This window comes from Podarcis vaucheri (genome assembly GCF_965113315.1).
Source record: "Podarcis vaucheri genome assembly, chromosome: 17".
Classification (NCBI taxonomy): domain Eukaryota; kingdom Metazoa; phylum Chordata; class Lepidosauria; order Squamata; family Lacertidae; genus Podarcis; species Podarcis vaucheri.
Genome location: NC_138755.1, coordinates 8568812 through 8589670, shown reverse-complemented (window position 1 = coordinate 8589670; position 20859 = coordinate 8568812). Strand labels below are relative to the sequence as shown.

At 46.1% G+C, this 20859-nt stretch overlaps 1 protein-coding gene across 5 annotated transcripts in view; it reads left to right on the top strand.

The window, feature by feature from the left end:
* Positions 1 to 1339: 1339 nt before the first annotated feature.
* Positions 1340 to 20859, top strand: part of DENND1C (DENN domain containing 1C) — a 65547-nt gene continuing 46027 nt past the window's right edge. For 4 of the 5 annotated variants that reach the window (XR_014214991.1, XR_014214992.1, XR_014214993.1 and 1 more), the window contains exons 1-6: positions 1340 to 1388; positions 2503 to 2639; positions 6405 to 6469; positions 13363 to 13406; positions 15061 to 15110; positions 16854 to 16973. Coding sequence is in view for 1 of the 5 variants with exons in the window: in XM_082205413.1 (XP_082061539.1) it covers positions 2623 to 2639; positions 6405 to 6469; positions 13363 to 13406; positions 15061 to 15110; positions 16854 to 16973 (296 nt within the window). In the remaining 4 variants the exon portion in view is untranslated. Of the gene's footprint in view, positions 1389 to 2485; positions 2640 to 6404; positions 6470 to 13362; positions 13407 to 15060; positions 15111 to 16853; positions 16974 to 20859 lie in introns of those variants that run through there. The other variant, XR_014214994.1, reaches the window with a different exon arrangement.

The window sequence follows — 20859 nt, the reverse complement described above, 5'->3', positions numbered from 1 at the left end:
TTCTGCTTCCCTTCTGGAGCCTGATTGGTCTTTTCCTGCAAGCCAATCAGTTGTTGCATTCTAGGATCCTACTTGCCTATTGATCTAGGATCCAAGCTTAGTGCATAACAAATTTAGTGAGTAAGACTCCTTGAGGAAGCATGAATTCCTATTAGCAAGCAAAGCAGCTGAGCAAAGGCTGGTTACCAAGTGGTCCTAAGTGCAGTGGCGTAGCGTGGGTTGTCAGCACCCGGGGCAAGGCAAGTAATTTGCGCCCCCTAACCCATGGATTTTAGCACTCGAGCCAGGTAGGGGCAGAGAGCTGCGAGTGCGAGCGCCCCTCCCCCATGTTGCGCCCAGTGCGGCCGGCCCCCCTGCACCCCCCACGCTACGCCACTGCCTAAGTGTTTCATACTCTCTACATCTTCCTGTGGCAGGAAGTTTCAGGAGTTGTTACTAGGTCATTTTACTTAAAAGGACAATTGTCACATCTTTTTGTTTGACAAGCTGGGCAGGACAGAGTGAATAGATAAGTTTCATCAGTTCCTCAGATCTTCTTCTTCTTTGGTAATCAATCATAGCCACGTAAGATTGTCTTCCATGAAGGAAGAGATCCCAACAAAAGAAGAGTGGCAGATGAAGTTAATGGACTATGCTGAATTGGCGAAATTAACTGGGAAAATTTGGAAACAGCAGGACGAGACCTTTTTGAAAGACTGGAATAAATTTGCATTGTATTTGAGAGACAATTGTAAACAATTGACATTGTTAGTAGGGCTACAAGAAGTTTTGTAAGGCTAGAGATATCAATTATTATCAATATGATGTTTAAATGGTGTATTTGAGATTTGGATTTAAGGGTAATAATAATAATAAAATGCAATATTAGAGTAAAATTAGGAAAACCATTTCTTGAGGAGGAGGGAAGTCTCAGGCCAGCTTGGCCAAGTGGTTTTAATATATTATATGTAAGATGGATGTTTTGTCAATTTTTAAAAATAAAATTCAATATTTTTTATTTTATTTTTTAAAAAAGATTGTCTTTCATTAACACAGTCTTAACAGTGTGTCCGTAGGTGACTGTAGAGGCCAATTCTGGATCCACATGCCCTTCCACAGTGGGAACATAGCTGAGGGTTTATCATGGTGAGGGTTTGCCAAACATGTCTTCCTCTTAGCTCGTTTCTCCCTTTCTCTCCAAACATGACCAGTCCAACAAAGTTGATGTTGAAGAATCACTGCTTTGACACGGGTGATCTTTGCTTCTTCCAGTACACTGGCATTAGTTCGCCTATTTTCCCAAGTGATATGTAAACATTTTCAGAGACACCGTTGATGGAATCTTTCAAGGAGTTGGAGATGGCGTTTATAAGTGGTCCATGTTTCGCAAGCATACAGTAAGGTTGGTAGTACAATAGCTTTGTAAACAAGCATTTTGGTTTTCCTGCGAATGTCCTGGTCCTCAAACACTCTGTACTTCAGTTGGGAGAACGCTGCGCTCACAGAGCTTAGGCGATGCTGGATTTTGGCATCAATGTCGGACCTTGTGGAAAGATAACTGCCTAGGTAGGAGAAGTGATTGACTCCAGCGTTACACCATTGAGTTGGATTTGTGGCACTGCAGAGGGGTTATTTTGTGCTTGTTGATGCAGCACTTTGGTTTTTTGGATGTTGAGTGATAGGTCAAGCTTTTCGTAAGCTTCTGCAAAGATATTTAGGATGGTTTGGAGGTCATCCTCTGAGCATGCGCGCACTACGTTGTCATCAGCATACCATGCCACAGCATACAGCCCCCACCTCCCTGCTGTTTCTTGTCAGCCAGCTGCAAAAATGTGGACTTCCTTCTTTTTGCTGGCTACATTTAGACAACCACAATGTTTCTCCTTTCTCACACCCACACAAGAAGGGTGTGCAGTAGCTAGTAGCCACCAGTTACCAAACGCTAATCCAGTCAGCAATCCAAAAGCACTGGGAGGAGGTAATGGTGCTGATCCAAAGAGGATGCAGGCAATGACTCTTGCAACTCTCTAAATGCACCAAAAAAGTAGAGTAGAGAAAGACCGTACTGCCAGCAGGAACATCCCTTTCCTCCTTTCCCTTTGGTCAAAGGCCTAAACTAATCTAAAATTCTGCTCGCCTCCCGGAATCTGCCGCTAACCTGGCTTGAAGGTTCAGGTGAGCTGGGAAAGGAAACAGCAAAAAGAAAAGAGCAGGACTCAACAGTGGCGTAGCGTGGGTTGTCAGCACCCGGGGCAAGGCAAGTAATTTGCGCCCCCTAACCCGTGGATTTGCGCCCCCTAACCCTAACCCCCAGATGTTGCGCCCGGTGCGGCCGCCCCCCCCCCGCACCCCGCACCCCCCATGCTACGCCACTGGGACTCAAGCAACAAGCACCCCTCCCCCCCCCCCAAACTTCCACCCTAGCAGTGAGCTAAGGCGGTCACAGGCCTCATACTTCCTGTAACAAAAAGCCACAAAGGAAATGCCCTGCATGTGTGTGTTTTTTTCTTTTTAATGCACCAGACTCAGCCCTAGAGAGATTTGTCACTTTTCAGGGCTTCAGTCCACTTGTTCAGATGCAAGGAAAGATAGTCCGCCGTGGTGCTTCAGCAGATGACAATGTGATGGAATGAGCCAAGGACGATGGGATCCCGGATCAAGTAAGACCATGGGCTGCAAAGCCTGCTCACCTTCACTTTCCTTCAGTTTTAATTCTTCCGTGCAGCAAAGTAAATCAGGATCTACCTGAAACTATTTCCTCCTCCAACTGACCTGAGAGTTGTATCCCACTAGAACACCTTGCAATGCTGGAGGACATGCTATGGGCCAACTCTTCAAGTTGTGTGTTGCTGGGATAATTAATTGCTGATTCAGGCCAGATGGCCGTGCATGGAAATCTCTTGGCTTGTAAACAGTTTTAGGTCCAGGGTGAACAACCTGTGACCCTCCAGTTGTTGCTAGACTACAGCTTCCATTATTATTATTCCATTATTACTAGTGGCCATGCTGGCAGGAGTTGATGGACATTGGAGTTCAACATCTGGAGGTTCACAGTTGTCCACTCCTGTCTTAGGAGGTCATTGTGTGTGGTGGGATTCTTGAAGAATCAACAGCCGTTGGGTTACAAGAGCCAAGACATCACAGAAAATACTGGTAGGATAGGAACAGATGGGATAGTCATTTATTTGTCTTCAGAAGCTGGCCATGGTAACAAAGGTCATCTCCTGCAAGGGACTTTGCTCTTCCCGTAAATGTTTTCTGGTGATGCCACTGATGATATATTGTCTGTTCTAAATGGCAGCTACTTTCCAGATTCTCTTTACCAGTTCTGGTACCTGATATCATTTTTTAACCAGAGAGAACCAGGAAGAATAGTAGGAATATTATTCAGTCTGGTATCTCCAAGGCACAACATTCCTGGCATGAAATTCAGCTCAGGTACTTCAGATAGGCTGCATATAACTTCGGTGCACACAGACTTGTTTATTGCTTCAGTTGCGAGGGCACAATTAACATTTCTGCCCCAGCCCAGTCTACCATTTCATGCCTTCCAATTGCCTCTTTATTCCTGACATGTTGGAGCAAAACAAACTAAAGTCTGGCAACTCTGATGTAAGAAAGGAAATATTCTGAGCATGTGCAGTTTCACATTTCAAACTCACTAATATCACAGCACCCTCATGACCGCAGGAATGAAATATTTTGTTGCTTCATTGATCCAAAAAGCAACAACTATGAATAAGCACCATTTTGCAAGGAAAAGTACTTGTAAGGCAAAAATAATAGAATGAACATGTGTAACCATGCATATACCTGATCAGGGAATACACACCTTCTGCACATGCAGTCAAAGTGCCAAATAGCCACTGTTTTTGGAGACACATGGTGTATATCTGATCTGACAGGGGAAACTTTGAGATTAACTCCTATGCTGCTTTTGTTTTATGTGACTGAGGATAAGGATGATATAGGCTTAGGAACTACTAGTACAGAGATCCTGTTTAAAGTTGGAAAGATAGAGTGGGCTAGATGCTAGAATATGGCACTCTCAGCGACCTGCATCTAATTGGGAATCGTTATTAAACTGCTTGGAGCTGATATAAATGGACAAATTAACCAAACTGATATGAAGGAGAGAAAGTAGACTCTGAAGTGTTAACTTTACAGAGAGATGGACCTATTTTACAGATTGTTAAAATATACTATATGGAGATGCAAGACTAGAGACTTCAGCTGTTAAGAATTAAGTTTGCCTCTATCATTTTTGGTTCAGTTTGATCACGCTGAAGTCACAGAACGTTGGGAATCAGATGATGATCATGATGATTTATTGAATTTATACACTTCTCTATACCCAGCAGTCTCAGGGCAGTTCACAGAACAAAATCAAAATATAAAACCACAATATATATAATCAAAATAAAAATAAGAAACCAATAATAACCCCCCCCACACACAAAAACCCATATTTTACAAGGGCATAGGATGTAAATCAGACCAACCAAGGGCCTGGTTAAAAAGGAACATTTTTGCCTGGCGCCTAAAGGTGTATAATGAAGGTGCCAGGTGAATTTCCCTGGGGAGAGCATTCCACAGATGAGGAGCCACTGCAGAGAAGGCCCTGTTCTCGTGTTTCCACCCTCTGGACCTCTTGAGGAGGCGGCACATGAAGAAGGGCCTCAGAAGATGATCTCAGGGTCCGGGTAGGTTCATATGGAAAGAAGCGGTCCTTGAGGTATTGTGGTCCTGAGCCATTTAAGGCTTTATAGGTCAGCACCAGCACTAAAAATGCATACCCACAAACATAGGATGTGTGGCAAAACGTTGCAGTATTTCCTCACCTCCTGCCTGATCAACGCCCTTGCCAGTCTGCCACACCTTCCTCTTTCCCCTACAACCCAGAATCTTGCTTTTATTTTCCAACATGACAGGCAACATTCTGCGGCTCTTGAGCATGGCCAGTCCTCATTGGGATGGGAGGGGATCTTTTTTGGGGGATGCCTTAGGGTCTGTCTGGTTTTTTTTTTATTAAAAAAATACTTCTGCAAACCTTGGAGTTTACCAGAACATGCAGATATCTCCCTGTTATCTCTCAGTGGCTCTATTTCTGTCGGTACTCACCACCTGAGTTCAGTATCACAGGAAGTGTGTGTGTGTGAATATACTATATTTGTTCTAGTTCGTCATCACACTATTTCCATTGGCTGTTTCCCAAAGGTCTAAAGGCAGGAGTGGGTTAAGGAGAAGTGGGCAGGAAGGGGGGGAAGGGGGTGCTGACGTCTGTAGCAAATAATTGCACGGGTTAAGGGAAGACTGGGCTGGAAGAAGGGTCTCTCGGTGTGTGGTGGTTTTAATTCTTTGGTGATGGTGGCAGGAGAGAAAGGAGAAGCAGGGGCAGATGGAATTAATGGAGGGTAAGGGTGGCATTTGGAGGAATGAGGGGGAATATGAGAGGCAGAAAGTTGTGTGTGTGAGAGAGAGAGAGCTTTAGGGTCCTGGTGATCTGGGGAAGAAAGCTGGAGAGGAGGAGGAATTGAGAAGGAGCCTGGCCCACCCATGAGGCAGTGGCGTAGCGTGGGGGGTGCAGGGGGGACGGCCACACCGGGCGCAACATCTGGGGGGGCGCGCTCGCACTCGCAGCTCTCTGCCCCTGCTAAAATCCACGGGTTAGGGGGCGTAAATTACTTGCCTTGCCCCGGGTGCTGACAACCCAAACTACGCCACTGCCATGAGGTGAGGTGAGGCCACTGCGTCAGGCATGAGAAACCCATGAGGCTGTGACCCCATTAGTGCCCCAACCACCCCACCACCTTCACCACCGGTGGAGAAGCAGCACAGGCATCGGCAGTGGTTTCTTTCTGGAGCTCATGAGAACTCATCAAAATATTGTGAGATCTGTGAGTTCTTGCCAGAACTCGTTGGTGCTTTGCCCATACAGAGAGAGACATTTCTCCATCCTTGTAAATAAAAAGGTAAAGGGACCCCTGACCATTAGGTCCAGTTGTGACCGACTCTGGGGTTGCGGCGCTCATCTCACTTTATTGGCTGAGGGAGCCGGCGTACAGCTTCCGGGTCATGTGGCCAGCATGACTAAGCTGCTTCTGGCGAACCAGAGCAGTGCACAGAAACGCCGTTTACCTTCCCGCCAGAGTGGTACCTATTTATCTACTTGCACTTTGACGTGCTTTTGAACTGCTAGGTTGGCAGGAGCAGGGACTGAGCAACAGGAGCTCACCCCGTCGCGGGGATTCAAACCACCGACCTTCTGATCGGCAAGTCCTAGGCTCTGTGGTTTAACCCACAGCGCCACCCGCGTCCCTATCCTTGTAAATATTGTCCAATAAATCCATGGGTCTGCTCAAAGCTCTTCTTCTTGCCTCTTCTTACCAGTTCTGAGTTCCTTGGTCTCTCTTCTCTCTCCTCAGGGAAAATCCTCAGAAAATATTTGATCTGTTCTTTGAAGCTGCCTGTCCAACGCTTGCAGAAGATGGTGAGTCTCATTTATGACGGGAAATGGTGCTTCTTGTGGTGGGATGTTTATGCATCAGTGGGCCAGATTTTTAGGAGGCTCCAGGTAGCCATTGCTGGGGGAAAGTGGGCTAAGAACCATCCCAAGTCAAAAGTGAGTCCTTTCCCTTTCTGCCTCACTGCTATCTCATCCACATCCCAATCACAAAATCATAGAATTGTAGAGTTTGAAGGGACCCTGAGAATCACCCAGTCCAACCCCTTTCAGTGCAGGAATATGCAGCTGCCCCCAGGGCCAGATTTAGGTTGGATGAGGCCCTAAGCTACTGAAGGTAATGGGTCCCTTTATATGTCCAGCTGTCCTTTGTCAACAACAAATTGTTGCTGTTTTTTGTGTTGAATATATGCTATATGGTAATTTATGGACCTAATGGGTATCTAAAGCCATTTGCACATAACAAAATATGTATTTTGTCAAAGTAATTGTTGAACTGAATTAAGAAGAATTCTATTAATAGTGAAATCATTATTAAGCTCTAACTTAAAATGATTTTTTATTCAAAACAAACTGCAAACACATTGGCATTTGGCAATAACAGAAGTTCCTTTAGAAACACTATTTATAAAGACTCATAATCTAGTCTCTAGAAACTTTTAAACCATGAAATAATAATAGGTGTAAATATATGATGCAAATTACTAATAATTATAAATAGCAGAATGTAGGCACCCTATATATAGAAATGAGCAAACCAGTGATATTTTAGGGAGCAGGCTAGAAGGTAGGGATCATGACTTACATCATAGGAGCCTACACAACACAAAACACTGTTGCTGTATGCTGGTTTTATTTGTTTTTATCTTATATTTTGGAAATGTACATCCAGTTTTTTCCCCTTTACATATTTTGGGCGCCCCCAAGATAGTGGGGCCAAAGCTATAGCTTGTTTAGCTTATATGTAAATCTGGCACTGGCCCCATACAGGGATCAAACCTGCAAGCTTGGTGTTATCAGCACCACACTCTAGACAACTGAGCTATCCAGTGGTGCCCATGGGGTTGTATCATCCAGTTCTGTCCCTGCAGCCCCAACACTGCAGGGCTGGGAGACCCTCCAGAGCAGATTTAAGAAGAACACAGGGAGGGGGCTGCAGGTGAATCCCTGGACATTGTTCCCCTCCCCATGCCACTGTCAGCTGATTGACATTTTTGAAACTGCCCACTACCTGTGGTGGTCAAAGGAAGTAAAAGAAGCCACAGCAGTCAAAGTGCTTAGCTCAGCAGCTAGAATTGGTTTGAGGTTGTCTACTTTCGGGTTGGTTACAAGGCGCTTCCTACAAACTTCTCTCATGGTGGAATGAAATCCTGCACAATATGGAGAGAATGGGCCAAATATCATTTTTCTCCCCTCTCTCATCACAACTCAGCACCAGTGGATTGGTAATAGATGCAGAATGGAGAAAACATAGCCTTTCTTTGTACAGCACAGCAAATAATTAACAAATGGACCTCAAGGTTGCAATATATTTATTTCTACATCACTTGACATACATTGGGGGAGATTACAATACATTAAAACATGCAAGAAGTTAAAATAAGAAAACAGATTAAATTCACACCAGCATTTCTAAGCATCTGGGCAGGCTTGCCTAAAGAAGAATGTTTTCAGCGGGAGCTGAAAAAGATGGCGATAGCAATTGGATTAGACAGTTATAAAAGAGTATTAGACAAAGTCACAGAGGGCTAGCTTTTTAAATGGGAGTAAGCTGGGATAGCTCAATACAGCTTTTATGTTCAGATGAAGTTTATCACTCAGAACCAGTTGCCAGGGTGGGACAAGCAATGTGAGCTGCCCAGAAGCATTTGGCTGGCTAAAGTTCAGAACAAGACACTAGACTAGAGGGGTCTTTAGCCAACAACTCAGTACCCCAGGAAGGTTCCACTGTTGTTTGACTCCAGCTCCATCATTCACGACTGTTGGCCATCTAACAACAGTGGGGGACAACCAACAGCCTACCGCTGCTGTACCTGCTTGGGACGAAACTCAAGGGGCATGTAATTTTGGCAATATTATTTATTTATAATATTTATATCCGCTGTACAGCCTCGAGAGGCTCTCAAAGCAGCTGAAATAGAAACACACTCAGTTCTGCTATGACAGCCACGAGAAGCCTTTGGCCTGCAGACCACGTTAGGCCTGGGCTGAGTTCTATGGTAATTTGTTGCCATTTCCCCTCACTTGCCATCATATGACACCAGGTGTGGAGCAGGTAAAGCAACCAAGCAGAGGAGCAACCGGCAGGCTCCCGGTTCTTCCTCTGCAAGCTCCTGCTCAGAGCTCAGGAGTGTTGCCAGAGCCTGCCAGGAGTTGCGCTTGCATTCAATGCCAAATGCATGCCCCACTTTCAGCAGGAATTTTTGCAGCTGCAACTTAAAGCCAGGGCTTGAAAGAAAGAACCCAGAATGCACTGAGTGTGTTCCCAATTATTTATTTGAATTTGAATCATACAACATCATAGGGCACTGGGTGATTGCCATGCAAGATTTACATGTAAGCTAAACAAGCTATAGCTTAGGCCCCCACTTTCTTGGGGGCCCCAAAAAAATTAAAGGAAAAAGAACTGGATGTACATTTCCAAAATATAAGATAAAAAACAAATAAAATAAAACCTACATCCAGCAACAGTGTTTTGTGTTGTGTAGGCTCCTATGATGTAAGTCATGGGCCCCACCTGCTAGCGTGCTCCCTAAAATATCACTGGTTTGCTCATTTCTCTATATAGGGTGCCTACATTCTGCATGGACCGGTTGCATGGCAACATGTGCAAATGGCTTTAGATACCTATTAGGTCCATAAATTACCATATAGCATATATTCAACACAAAAACCAGTGACAATTTGTTGTTGACAAAGGACAGCTGGACATATAAAGGGCCCCATTACCTTCAGTAGCTTAGGGCCTCATCAAACCTAAATCCGGTCCTAGGTGATTGGCAGGCGAGCGGCTCTAGCCACCTGTTAAAAGTGGCTCATAGAGGATGGGCTAGTTCTGGAACTAGCCTGGTATAGGGACAAAAATCACATGGTGTCTTTATGGAACCAGCATTTGTTCAGGCAGCACTTCCAGTCTCGTTCTTGTTCTTCACTGAGGCCATAGCAGGTGCTTATTGCAGCAGACCTGGCTATAAGCTCACCAGGAGGCACCTCTCTTTGGGGCAGTAGAGATATAGCTCAGAGACCAGGCGCAGCCCTCTGGTTGCCCAGAGGACTCCTAAGGAGAGGAGAGAGGAGAGGAGGCTGGGGGAACCCTCCACAAGGGAGGGTGTCTTAAAGAGGGAGAGAGGCTGCCAGCTCTGCAGGCAAGGGGTGACAGAACTGGGCTCCTGAGACCCACAGGGGTGCCACAGAAAGAATGGAGTTGGCCAAGGGAGCCGTGGACTAAAAAAGAATGGAAACCTCTGATGTAAGGAAACTTGTGTCCCTATCCACCTGCGCCTCTTCCAGTTCCAGGTGTCCCTATTTGACAGAGATAGTGCTTAATTTATGTACCCCCTTCCCCCTTGCTGCTGTGGTTTTCTCCAGATGGCTTAAAATGACCGTTGGATGGTTGTTAAAAATAAGAAAGAGAGGGGAAAGGGAAGTCTCCGCTTAAGCTCTCCTGCTCAAGAAAGCCGGCAAGGGAGAAACCCCATCTCTGCCCAGAGGCAGCCCAAGGCAGCATGAAACTCTTTCATCATGTCCCATCCGGTTCTCTCCTTCCTGTGTATATGTGTGCAGGTTAGGCTGTGCAACTGAGGTGCAGGGTCTCACGCATGCCTGGAAGCCAGGCCTCGAATCTCAGCTGCAATGGGGCTGCGCCTCTTCAGTGGTTAGGGAAATGTTCACAAGGCCTGGAGGCATTTTCTGTCAGGTGTCGCTGCTTTCTAGCACTGAAAACCAGTTTCAGAGTTAGGCAGTCCTGGCCAAAATTAAACCATGTACTGTAGCTTCCAAAAGCTAATCAAGGTATTGGGCCTCATGGTTTGTCATACAGAGGGTTTCTCATTTAGGGCATCTCTGCTCTCAGGTTTCGTCAAATGGATTTCTATTATATTGTTTTTAGCCGCTCTGAGCCCGGAGTCAAATGGATTTCTATTTTATTGTTGTTAGCTGCTCTGAGCCTGGCTTTGGCTGGAGAGGGCAGGATATAAATAAAATTTTATTATTTATTAATTATTATTACTACTACTACTACTACTACTACTACTACACACAAGACGGAGGGGGAACTGCACTATTCCTAGCACATCCACAAATGAAAATAGATGTTTTTGTAACATCCTATTCTTACAACAAGGACTGCCTTCCTTTACTCTTTGATAAATCAGTTGTGCACTGGGCTTCTGGAGCCAAGAGATGTTAGTGAACTGACCATAAAACTGCTTAAAATAATATTTAATTTTACAACCTCTGATTTGCATGGGATTGGGGGAGAGTTCTGGAAGAGGATGGAGTTTGAGATGTCTGCTTGGGCGTCGCTGGCTGGTGATGCACTGTCCCATTTTGCTCTAATGAGAGTCCTCCTTTGCCTGATCCTTTTAACTGGAGATACCAGTAATTAGGGACTGAATCTGGGACCTTTTGCATTGCTCTCCCCTGCAGACCCTCAGAGGGAACTGTATGTCCATGGGTATGCATTTGCATGTATTATTGTCAAGATGCATCACCCAGGAGAGGGCGGGGGGAGCTGCAAACTAAACAACTTTGTGTAGGTGTGTTTGCATAATTGCATATATTTTTTCAAAAATGCATTCTCAACATCTCCTCTAGAGGTTGGAAGAAATGAGACAGAACAGGAACCATGCTTTCACGGGGACAGGGGACAGAAAACGGGTCCTTTTTCTGTTAAATAACAACAGTGGGAGCAAGTGGAAATATGCCCTAAGACTTGCTCAGACCACAATGCAGTGTTTTTGGAGATGAAATTGTCTCTGCAGGGATCCTACAGATGGAGCATGAATGATGATTTGTTGAGGAATGAGCAAATAATTGGTAAGGCCCAAAAGACTCTAAAAGATTACTTTGAGATAAATATGAACTTAGAGATGGAAACAGATTCAATGCTCATTCCCACTTTTGCTTGCCCCATATTTTGATTGTGTACTGATGAATTCCTCCAGGTCTGAGAGCTTTTCTCTCTGTTCCATGGCTGTTCCTTGCAAAAATCAGATCTGACCCACTGAATCAGATCTCATCAGAAGTGCAGACAAGCTAAAGAGGTATTTTGCTTACTGCGCTTCTGATTCAACAGGTAAAATTGGATTTTCCCAAGCCACAGCCATGGAACGATGAGGAAAGCTCCTGGACTTGGGGAAATTAATTGGCATCCAATCCTATCAAAATATGGGGCAAGCAAAAGTGTGACTCCTGCCTGAAAGTCTGGAAGAGCCTGGGAAATGATATATAATGAAATGAAAAAGGTACTTAAATGTACTTTTCCTAAGAAACCAGAGGCCTTCCTCTTGGGCATTGTCGGCCAATTGGTGTCAAAGAAAGATAGAACTTTTTTTTATGTATGCTACAACAGCAGCAAGAATACTCATCGCAAAGTATTGGAAGACACAAGATCTACCCACTCTGGAAGAATGGCAGATGAAGGTGATAGACTACATGGGACTGGCTGAAATGACTGGCAGAATCCGAGACCAGGGGAAAGAGACGGCGGAAGAAGATTGGAAGAAATTTAAAATTTATTTTAAGAAATATTGTAAAATTAATGAGTGTTAAAATGTTGTGGTTATAGAAAGTAAGGGTGTGATGGGATGGTTAGCTGCTTGTGCGTAAAATCGTGGTCCCTCAGAGTTTGTGCAACTCCACAAACCTCTGTGTGTGACAGAGCTCCTCAGACATGTCTGCCCTAGTCGCTTGCAGATTCCGACAGTGGTTGTTTTCGGAAGCGCTTCCAGCATAGAAGCTCCTTAACGGAAACACGTCTTCTGGACTCACGACGTGACAGCTTCCGGCGAGGAAAGGGTCTCCCTATGGGAGCTTCTGACACCTCCCCACTGTTCTCGCTGGACGTGTCCCGGAGCCCTCCCTCTTGCTCGCTTTCCCTCAGAGATCCTTCCCCTTCCCTGCTAGTTCCTGCTTTAGCTGCTGCGTCTCTCTCCGCATTCATGAGACCTTCCTCCAGGGACCCATCTCTCCCCCTGCTGGTTCCTGCTTTCGCTGCTGAGTCACTCCCAACCTCCGTGAGCCCTTTCCCTACCTGTTCCTCCGATGGCAGTTCCCTGACAAAGGGATTACAGCTGAAAAAGATTAAGTAAAAGAAAAGAAAAGGAAACAATTGGATAAAATTAAGGGGGAGGATTTGCTGAAATAAATTTGGAAATTGGAATGCAGAAAGGGGAGGTATGGGGAAGTCGATGAAGTATGTTTAAGGAAAAAAAGGGGTTGAAATTATATGTGTTTGTTTGTTTTTGTGTGTGTATGTTTGTATTGTGTATTGTGTGTGTTTTTATAATTTGTGAAAATTCAATAAATATTTATTAAAAAAAAGAAAGTCTGGAAGAGCCACTGACAACCCAAAGCTAGCCAATAGGGTGTCCTCCAAATGCAGCTGAACACTGGCACCCATCAGCACCTTGGTCCCTGGTCAGGGTGAATGATGGGAGCTTAAATCCAACAACAGTTGGAACCATGTTGGCTGCCTCTGGTGCAGACAGCTCTGAGCTAGATGAGCCCAGTGGTCTTAACTCTGTAACAAGGCAGCTTCCTATGTTCCTAATGTTTAAGCAGTCAGCTTTAGGAGGACAACAGTGGCAATCATGATTCCTGCGGCCTGTCCCAAGCAAGCTTGGCTCTCCTATAAATCCACCTGAAATGGGCTATGTCTTTGTTCCATATGCTGACTTCCGCTCTCTTTCCCTGCGCAGATCCTCAAGTGCTTAGACAGTTCCCTCCGGAGTTCGATGACCAGGTCAGTCCCCCTTTGCACAATTGCTGCCCAACTCCACTTTGCATTCCAAAATCATTGCTAGCATGTGCTTGTTGCAGGAATTTATGTATAGGTTGGGGGGTTGCCCCTCCAGCAGATATCATGCACATGCAGCCCACTACCAAAACCAGCACAATCGCTTTTGTGACTTTTGTGACTTGTCCCCACAAAACACTTCATCACAGTTTCTTCCTATCTATTCAAAGGGCCTCTGCTGCACAATACCAAATGTAACAATTCACTGATCGATGTATCTATGTACTGGCTCACTGGGAAAACTTCAGAAATTCATATAGACATGTGAGCTCAGCTACTCAGCAGCCCCTCTGCCTGAGTGATAATCCCTGGCATCCTTATACCTGAGTGCCAGACAGGTAGCCATTCCAGAAATAACAAACCCAGATGAAGACAAAAGGGTGTGATTAACTTGGCTGGGAAACAGGAAAATTGAAAGATCTCTTTTGTTACACTTGATGGGTGTTTGGTGGAGGGCAAGGAGAACCATGGGGCAGGGTCCAGGATGCTCAGATTACTGCCACCAGACCTCCCCTTTCATGATGTAACCGTGATGTAGTTTGCGGCAGGGGGGGTGTAACATGGGGATTAGCTGCTAATAAAAGTTTAGGGGCTCTTTTGTTCGGGGATTCCATCTTGTTCCACCTTGTGGCAGGTGGGAGTCCTGTTGCGACAGTCTTCAATAAAGACCAAGCCTACTGGCTGCTGTTTTGTTCTGGTATTCCTGGCTGGTGTCCTTGTTTTTTGTCCAAGGGAGCCCTCAGATTTCTCCGTTAACATGCTCAAGAGTCACCAGCTTTTTCTTCTTCTTCTGGATTTGGGGAAACAACCCGACACACAAAAATTAAACAGGTGAAGCTTTTCCTGGCATGACGATAAAATGGGAGCAATTAAACAGCTTCTAGAAGCTAAAGGCATTGGAAGATATTAAATAGAGGCCATTTGCACTGCCTTGTAGGCTAGTAACTTGGCAACACAGAAGAATTCTCAATTTGCAGGCTACAAAGCAAGCTGGCTGCTGTGCCAGTCCTCTTGCATGAAATACCACTTACCCAATGGAATTCCTATGGCTGCCAGGCAAGTTGTTCAAGGCTGCATAAGCAACCTTTACTTAAATGTGAAATACTGTGCGTGTGTCAAGGAGAGATTTTGGAGGAACGTTGTGGAGTATCTGGAAACAGCCCTAGGCACTTTTCCAGGCAGATAGGTGCACACACACTCCATATAAGCCCAAGGGTGGGGATTTACAGTCCAGCAACATCTGGAGGGCGTCCTGTGGTCCAGGATGATGGGAGCAGCTGTCCATCAACATCTGGAGGGCAATAGTTCCCCATCACTCTTGGTTCTAAGCAGGTGGGGAAACACTGCATGCTTTGCAAATGATTGGCATTCAACTTGCAAAGGAGGCCACGGCTGCAGTGCTACTTGCCTGGGACTCAGGCCCATGGAACTGGGGTGGGCATTTCTGAGCAGACCTGCCTAGGATTGTGCTGTAAATTCAGATCATTCCGTACGTGCAGCAGGCTCCTCCTTGCCAACCGAAGGTTTTTCTCAAGGTGCCTCTAAGTTTGTCTGCCGGGTTCAGGCTGTAATAACCGAGGATCCTTCTCTCTTCCTGTAGGATTCAATCCAGATACTGCCCAAGTTTTGCTTCCCCTTTGATGTCGAAAGGTACGTGGTGGTCTGAAAGAATGGGGTCTCCAGGCACTTTATGCACCCTTGCAACTTAGGCACACCAGTTCTTGAAACCAGCTGTTGCAAGCGGTGCCTTTGGCAGCAATATGATTTGCAGAGCGCCACACAACAAGAAGCATTATTTGCTGACAGATAAATTTATTTATTTATTTATTTATTTACGGCTATTAGCCCATAAAATATGTACAAACATAAAAGCACAGAGGCATAAGGACCGATATATTCGACACCAAAGGGTGAACGCCACGTTACTAGGGTGGGTCAATGAGCAGAGCCAAATAACAGCTTGGGGCCCGGAGAGCTCCAAGGGATGGATCACAGAAAAAGGAAAAACTGAAGACGAGGTCCGACATGCACTCTCATCGTAACTGTCCGATTAGTTTTGGTGTTGTTGTTGTTGTTTGGTTGTTTTTGTGTGTGAGATAACCGCGTTCAGGAATCTCGCCACCTGCAGAGTTACCGAAGGATCTGTATCCTGCAGCGTGTAGTGCGGCGTGTGACTCAACAGGCCGGCCCACCAAGTGCAGTAAAGCAGGACCTAGGAATTTAGTCCTGGCTATGCTATGTAGGGGGCAGTTGAACATTATATGTGGAAGAGATTCAACAGTTTTCCCGTCACACACACATAACGGAGACACCAACCCTTAGAAAATCTGTGGCTCAGAAGGTTCGATGGAAGGACATTGAACCTTGCACGAATAAATGCAAGTCGGTGTGGTACAGATGAAAGAGATGAGACAGGTAAAATTGCTGTTGGTCACAACAGTACTTTTCTCCTGGTCAATTAGCAACCCTCATGAAGCCCCCTCTTTGTTTGTAGCTCCCTTCACCTAGCTAGGAAGAACACCCCAGCGATCAGGATCAATCCTTGTGTAACAAGTTTCCCTTGTAGATATGGACCTGCAGAAGTCTACCCTCATTGGAGGGAACTTTTTGTCCTCTGCTTCACATTGGCAAAACCATTCTCTCCCATTCCAACTACAGTTGTATCTTGGAAGTCAAACGGAATCCATTCTGGAAGTCCGTTCGACTTCCAAAACATTCAGAAACCAAAGTGCGGCTTCTGATTGGCTGCAGGAAGCTCCTGCAGCCAATCGGAAGCCACGGAACCCCGTCAGGCATTTGGCTTCCAAAAGAACGTTCGGAAACCAGAACACTCACTTCCAGTTTTCGATCGTCCGGGAGCCAGAACATTGGGACTCCCAAGGCATTGAGGAGCCGAGGTACGACTATATTATGGGGTCAGAAGTTCCCACATACAGGTACGTCCTTTGATCTCCTTATTGAACAACACAGCACCTGTTATTTTGGCTGTGAACTGTATGTGATGAACGACTTGCATGGAAACGTTTTGTGTTTGGGGGTGATAGGAAGCCTCCGTCTGGAAATAAGAAGCAAATTAATAGCATTTACACATTGCACAATGGTATAAGATGCTATCATGCCCCTTCCCTACTCACCTTTTTTGCTCTGCATAAAAATGTGCTATAGACCTGTGGCTACCTCTTTCTTAGCCTACCAGCCTGACTATATGGAGAATATGATCTCCTCCTGCATTCATATGACATTTAAACAATTGCTTTGTGCATTCATCTCACTGGGTTTTGCCTACCAAAGCATATGTGCTACTGTATTAGCAATTTGTCGCTTTAGCCAACTTACTGCAATCTTTCTCCAAAACGGCACCCCCTTACCCAGTCTCCCCACTTCTTTGTTAAGGGTCAAGGAGAGCCCCACGATCCAACATTTCACTTTTGTACTCACCGATATGGACGGAAAGCAACGCTTTGGTTTCTGCCGCTTGGCCGTGGCCTTCCGCACCTGCCTGTGTATCCTCAGGTAGGATGGCTTGTTCTTCCTCAGCCTCTTCTCATGGATGGGAATTTTCATGTCATGGGGGGAAGCATTTCCTTGGTGTGGATTGACCCCCCCAAACTTACAAAATGTTTTGGCCCACTGGGTGTCAGGGCTGGAGTCAGATGCAAATCAGCTCAAAGAAGCAGGGGGTTGGACTCGATGGCCCTTGTGGTCTCTTCCAACTCTATGATTCTATGATTCTATGATTCTAAGCAGAGTCCGTTGTCAGTGAAGTTAACTCTTTATTCAAGGAAATGGCATACAACTCAGCAACGCTTCCCAGCAGGTCTTGCCCCTATAGAGCAGTTGCCAGGACTGAAGGTTCCTTGCCTTCTACCCCCGTAACTCTCCTCATCTCCTGGATATTTCCCAAGTGCCTGCACACTCCTGGTCTCTGTTCTGCTCTCCTCATTATTCTGTGCGGTCTTGGAGACCAGGGGAGAGGAGCAGGAGAGGAAGACTCCTGGGATTCTTCAGCAGCCTCTTAAACCCCCACCTCTGCTTCAGCCCCAGAGCCTGAACTGCTCCCTGTCACAGGCTCTTCCTGCTCACTAAACCCTGCTACCCCTTCAGCATCCAGCCTGCCCTTCCAGTCTTCTCCCTTTGACTTCTCCTCAGTGTCCCACCACCAGTCCCCAGGCTCTGAGCCCTCCTCCCCTGGGGGTTCACTTGGGGGGTTCCCCAGCTGCCGTCTCCCACCATTCCTCATCATCCAGCCAGACCCTGATATCTGGTGTTGCTGAACTACAACTCCCATCAGCCCCATCCAGCGTGGCCAGTGGCCAGGGATGATGGGCACAGTAGTTTAACAAGATCTGGAGGGTCTACATACATTAAACATAATAGAAACACCGCCACCCGACCCCACCCCTATCCATCTTCCCTCTCTCCGCCCCCCCCTTTCCTTTTTCTTTTCTTCTCCCCCTAATGCCTCAACAAATGAAACGGATTTGTAAAAATGTTACATAAAAAAAAATACGAGGCACTACACTTCTGTAAAACAAGAAAATCCTGAATAAAATAAAAGTAAATTTTATAAAAACAAGATCTGGAGGGCAGAGGTTCCGCACACCTGGACTAAGCAGAAGTGCAGACAGGTGCAAGCTGTCGCAGAAGCCCAGTTGTCACAGATTTACCCATGTGCCTCTCCACTAAGTTGGCATGGGGCCAATTTCACTTCTCTATGCCCTTTTAAAATGTGGCTCTTTGGGGGGGAGGTTATTGGGTTGTTGTTTTTATTTTGGTCATATATATTCTGGTTTTTATGTTGATCTTTTCTGTGAACTGCCCTGAGACCTCCAGGTATAGGGTGGTATATCAATTCAATAAATAATAATAAAGTTCTAATTAAGATACCCTGGCATGTATACTTAGCTAAGGAAGTGCAGGTCCCAATGGCTTTTCTGGAGGGCCAGGGAGGCCCTGCTGAACAACGTGGGATGGGATGCTAGGGAAGTTAATCTAAGGAAATTCATGGAAGCAAAGTTCCCCAACCTTCCCCATAGCAACCCACCACATCCCAGCCCATATAAGTTAAGAGGGGGCCTGTCAACTGGTTGGAGTGGCTTCTGTAGGGGTCTCCGGCAGCTGCAGGAGTAAAAAGTAGGAGACGACGGCAAGCTTTCCACCAGTGACCATTCCTAAGTTAACTTACCTTAATATTGAGACCTCTGGTCTCAGAGGAGGCAACAGCATATGCTTCTGCTCTGCCTGGTGGTGACTATCACACACACAGCCTTTCTCCATCCCTCCTGCATGAGATGCTGTCAGGGATGGGTGCTGGAACCTTATACAGTGGTACCTCTGGATGCGAACGGGATCTGTTCCGGAGCCCCGTTCGCATCCTGAGTAGAACGTAACATGCGACTGCATGTCTGTGTGTCTGCGCGTGCGTGGGTCGCATTTTGCCGCTTACACGCATGCACGTGATGTCATTTTGAGCGTCTGCGCATCCGTGAGTGGTGAAACCCGGAAGTAACACGTTCCGTTACTTCCGGGTCATCGCGGAGCGTAACCTGAAAACGCTCAACCTGAAGCATATTCAACCCAAAGTATGTCTGTACATACAAACAGTGGGGGGGGGGTGTCGTTTTTTTGAGGCGGTATGCGCCTCCTATTCCCCGCTGCCACCATCCCACAGAGGTGCTATGATGTGACCTTTTTACGACCGCCAGGCACCTTCCTGGAAGGTGCTTTTTGGGCAACTGTAAAAGGGCCACGACAAAGTGTCTCCTGGAGGCCATGCCTGCCACCACAGTGGCAGTGGGAGCAGCAACAGGCAAATGGCCAAGGGGTGTGGGAATATTGTGGGTAGCAGGAGAGGATATATTGATTAAATATTATCCTTCCTAACTCACGCTAGTGAGTTTATTCGTACAGCAGAGTACATTCCCCTCTAGGAAGCTAGTTGCAGATTTGTTAGGATCTCTTAAGTTCTATTATTCCTGGTAAGACCCCTTTGATTCCCTCCTAAAAGAATGAAGAGTTAACAGTCTTCTTTTAAAAGTAATAAGAAGTTTACTCACATTCAGTTCACAGTTGGATCCCTGAAGGCAGACTTTAGCTTAGAGTTACAGAAGAGGGTTTGAGTTCATCCCATGTGGGAACTCATCCCACATGCTGCTGACTAAGAGCCAACAGTGCAGTCCAAGAGAAGAAAAGGCATTAAAAGAGGAAGGTGGCTGTGTGACTGGACCTTTTGTGGGGTCTGGAAGGGTCACGCCCACCTACCTGGTCACATGCAAAGGAAGGATGCTCCAGACCAGGTGTAACAGGAAGTTCAACTGGCTGCACCAACATTCCCCTGCATGTCCATTCTAGGCAAACAGGAAATGTTGTATTTAACTGCTTATGTTACATCCCACAAGGGAGAAGGGGGATTGGGTGGGCGGGCGGGCGGGCAAGTGACCATAGTAGTAGGATGGTGTCAGGGTTTGTGTGAGAGAGCAAGCAAATGAGGGTGGGATGGGAGGAGTTGAGGGCATGGTGCAAACAGGCCCCTTTCCCCATATAATGACAGCACTGTGTGCAAAGGATGTGCTCTGCCTCTGAGAGACAGCCATGTTCAGAGCAGCATGAAGCTGCCTTATAAGGAGTCAGTGCACCATTGATGCCTTGAAGCCCAGCACAGATTCCTCTGACTAGCCGTGGCTGCCTGGGGGTCTTTGCCAGCCCTGCCAACCAGGGAGGGCAAGGACTGGACAATGGAAGCTTCTGGCATGAAGCACATGCTGCCCTTTGCAGGGCCGTCTTTACCCGGGGGTGCAAGAGGTGTGTGGCACCCAGGTGCTGAACTCTGGGGGGCGCCCACCGCCCGCCACTGAGGCCCCCTAAGTTCTTAGCTATCTACCTGTTATGAAATAATAAATAATTTTGATCAAGCTAGAAAAACAAAATACATATATACCTAAGTACAGTGGTACCTCGGGTTACATAGACTTCAGGTTACAGACTCCGCTAATCCAGAAATAGTACCTCGGGTTAAGAACTTTGCTTCAGGATGAGAACAGAAATTGTGCGGCAACGGCGCAGCAGCAGCGGGAGGCCCCATTAGCTAAAGTGGTGCTTCAGGTTAAGAACAGTTTCAGGTTAAGAATGGACCTCCTGAATGAATTAAGTACGTAACCTAAGGTACCACTGTATTCACTGTATTACCAAAATGTATACCTACTGTTTCACTAAAGGACTTTCGACTTTGTGCGCTCATTTACCAAAGACACGCTGCGCCAGCAGCGGCACTTGTCATTCACAACGACAGCGCTTGTCATTCTCTTTTTGTTTGTTTGTTTGTTTTTGAATAATTTTTATTGATTTTAACATATAAATTATAAAATGTACCACAAAACTTATCACTTATACAATCTTTTTA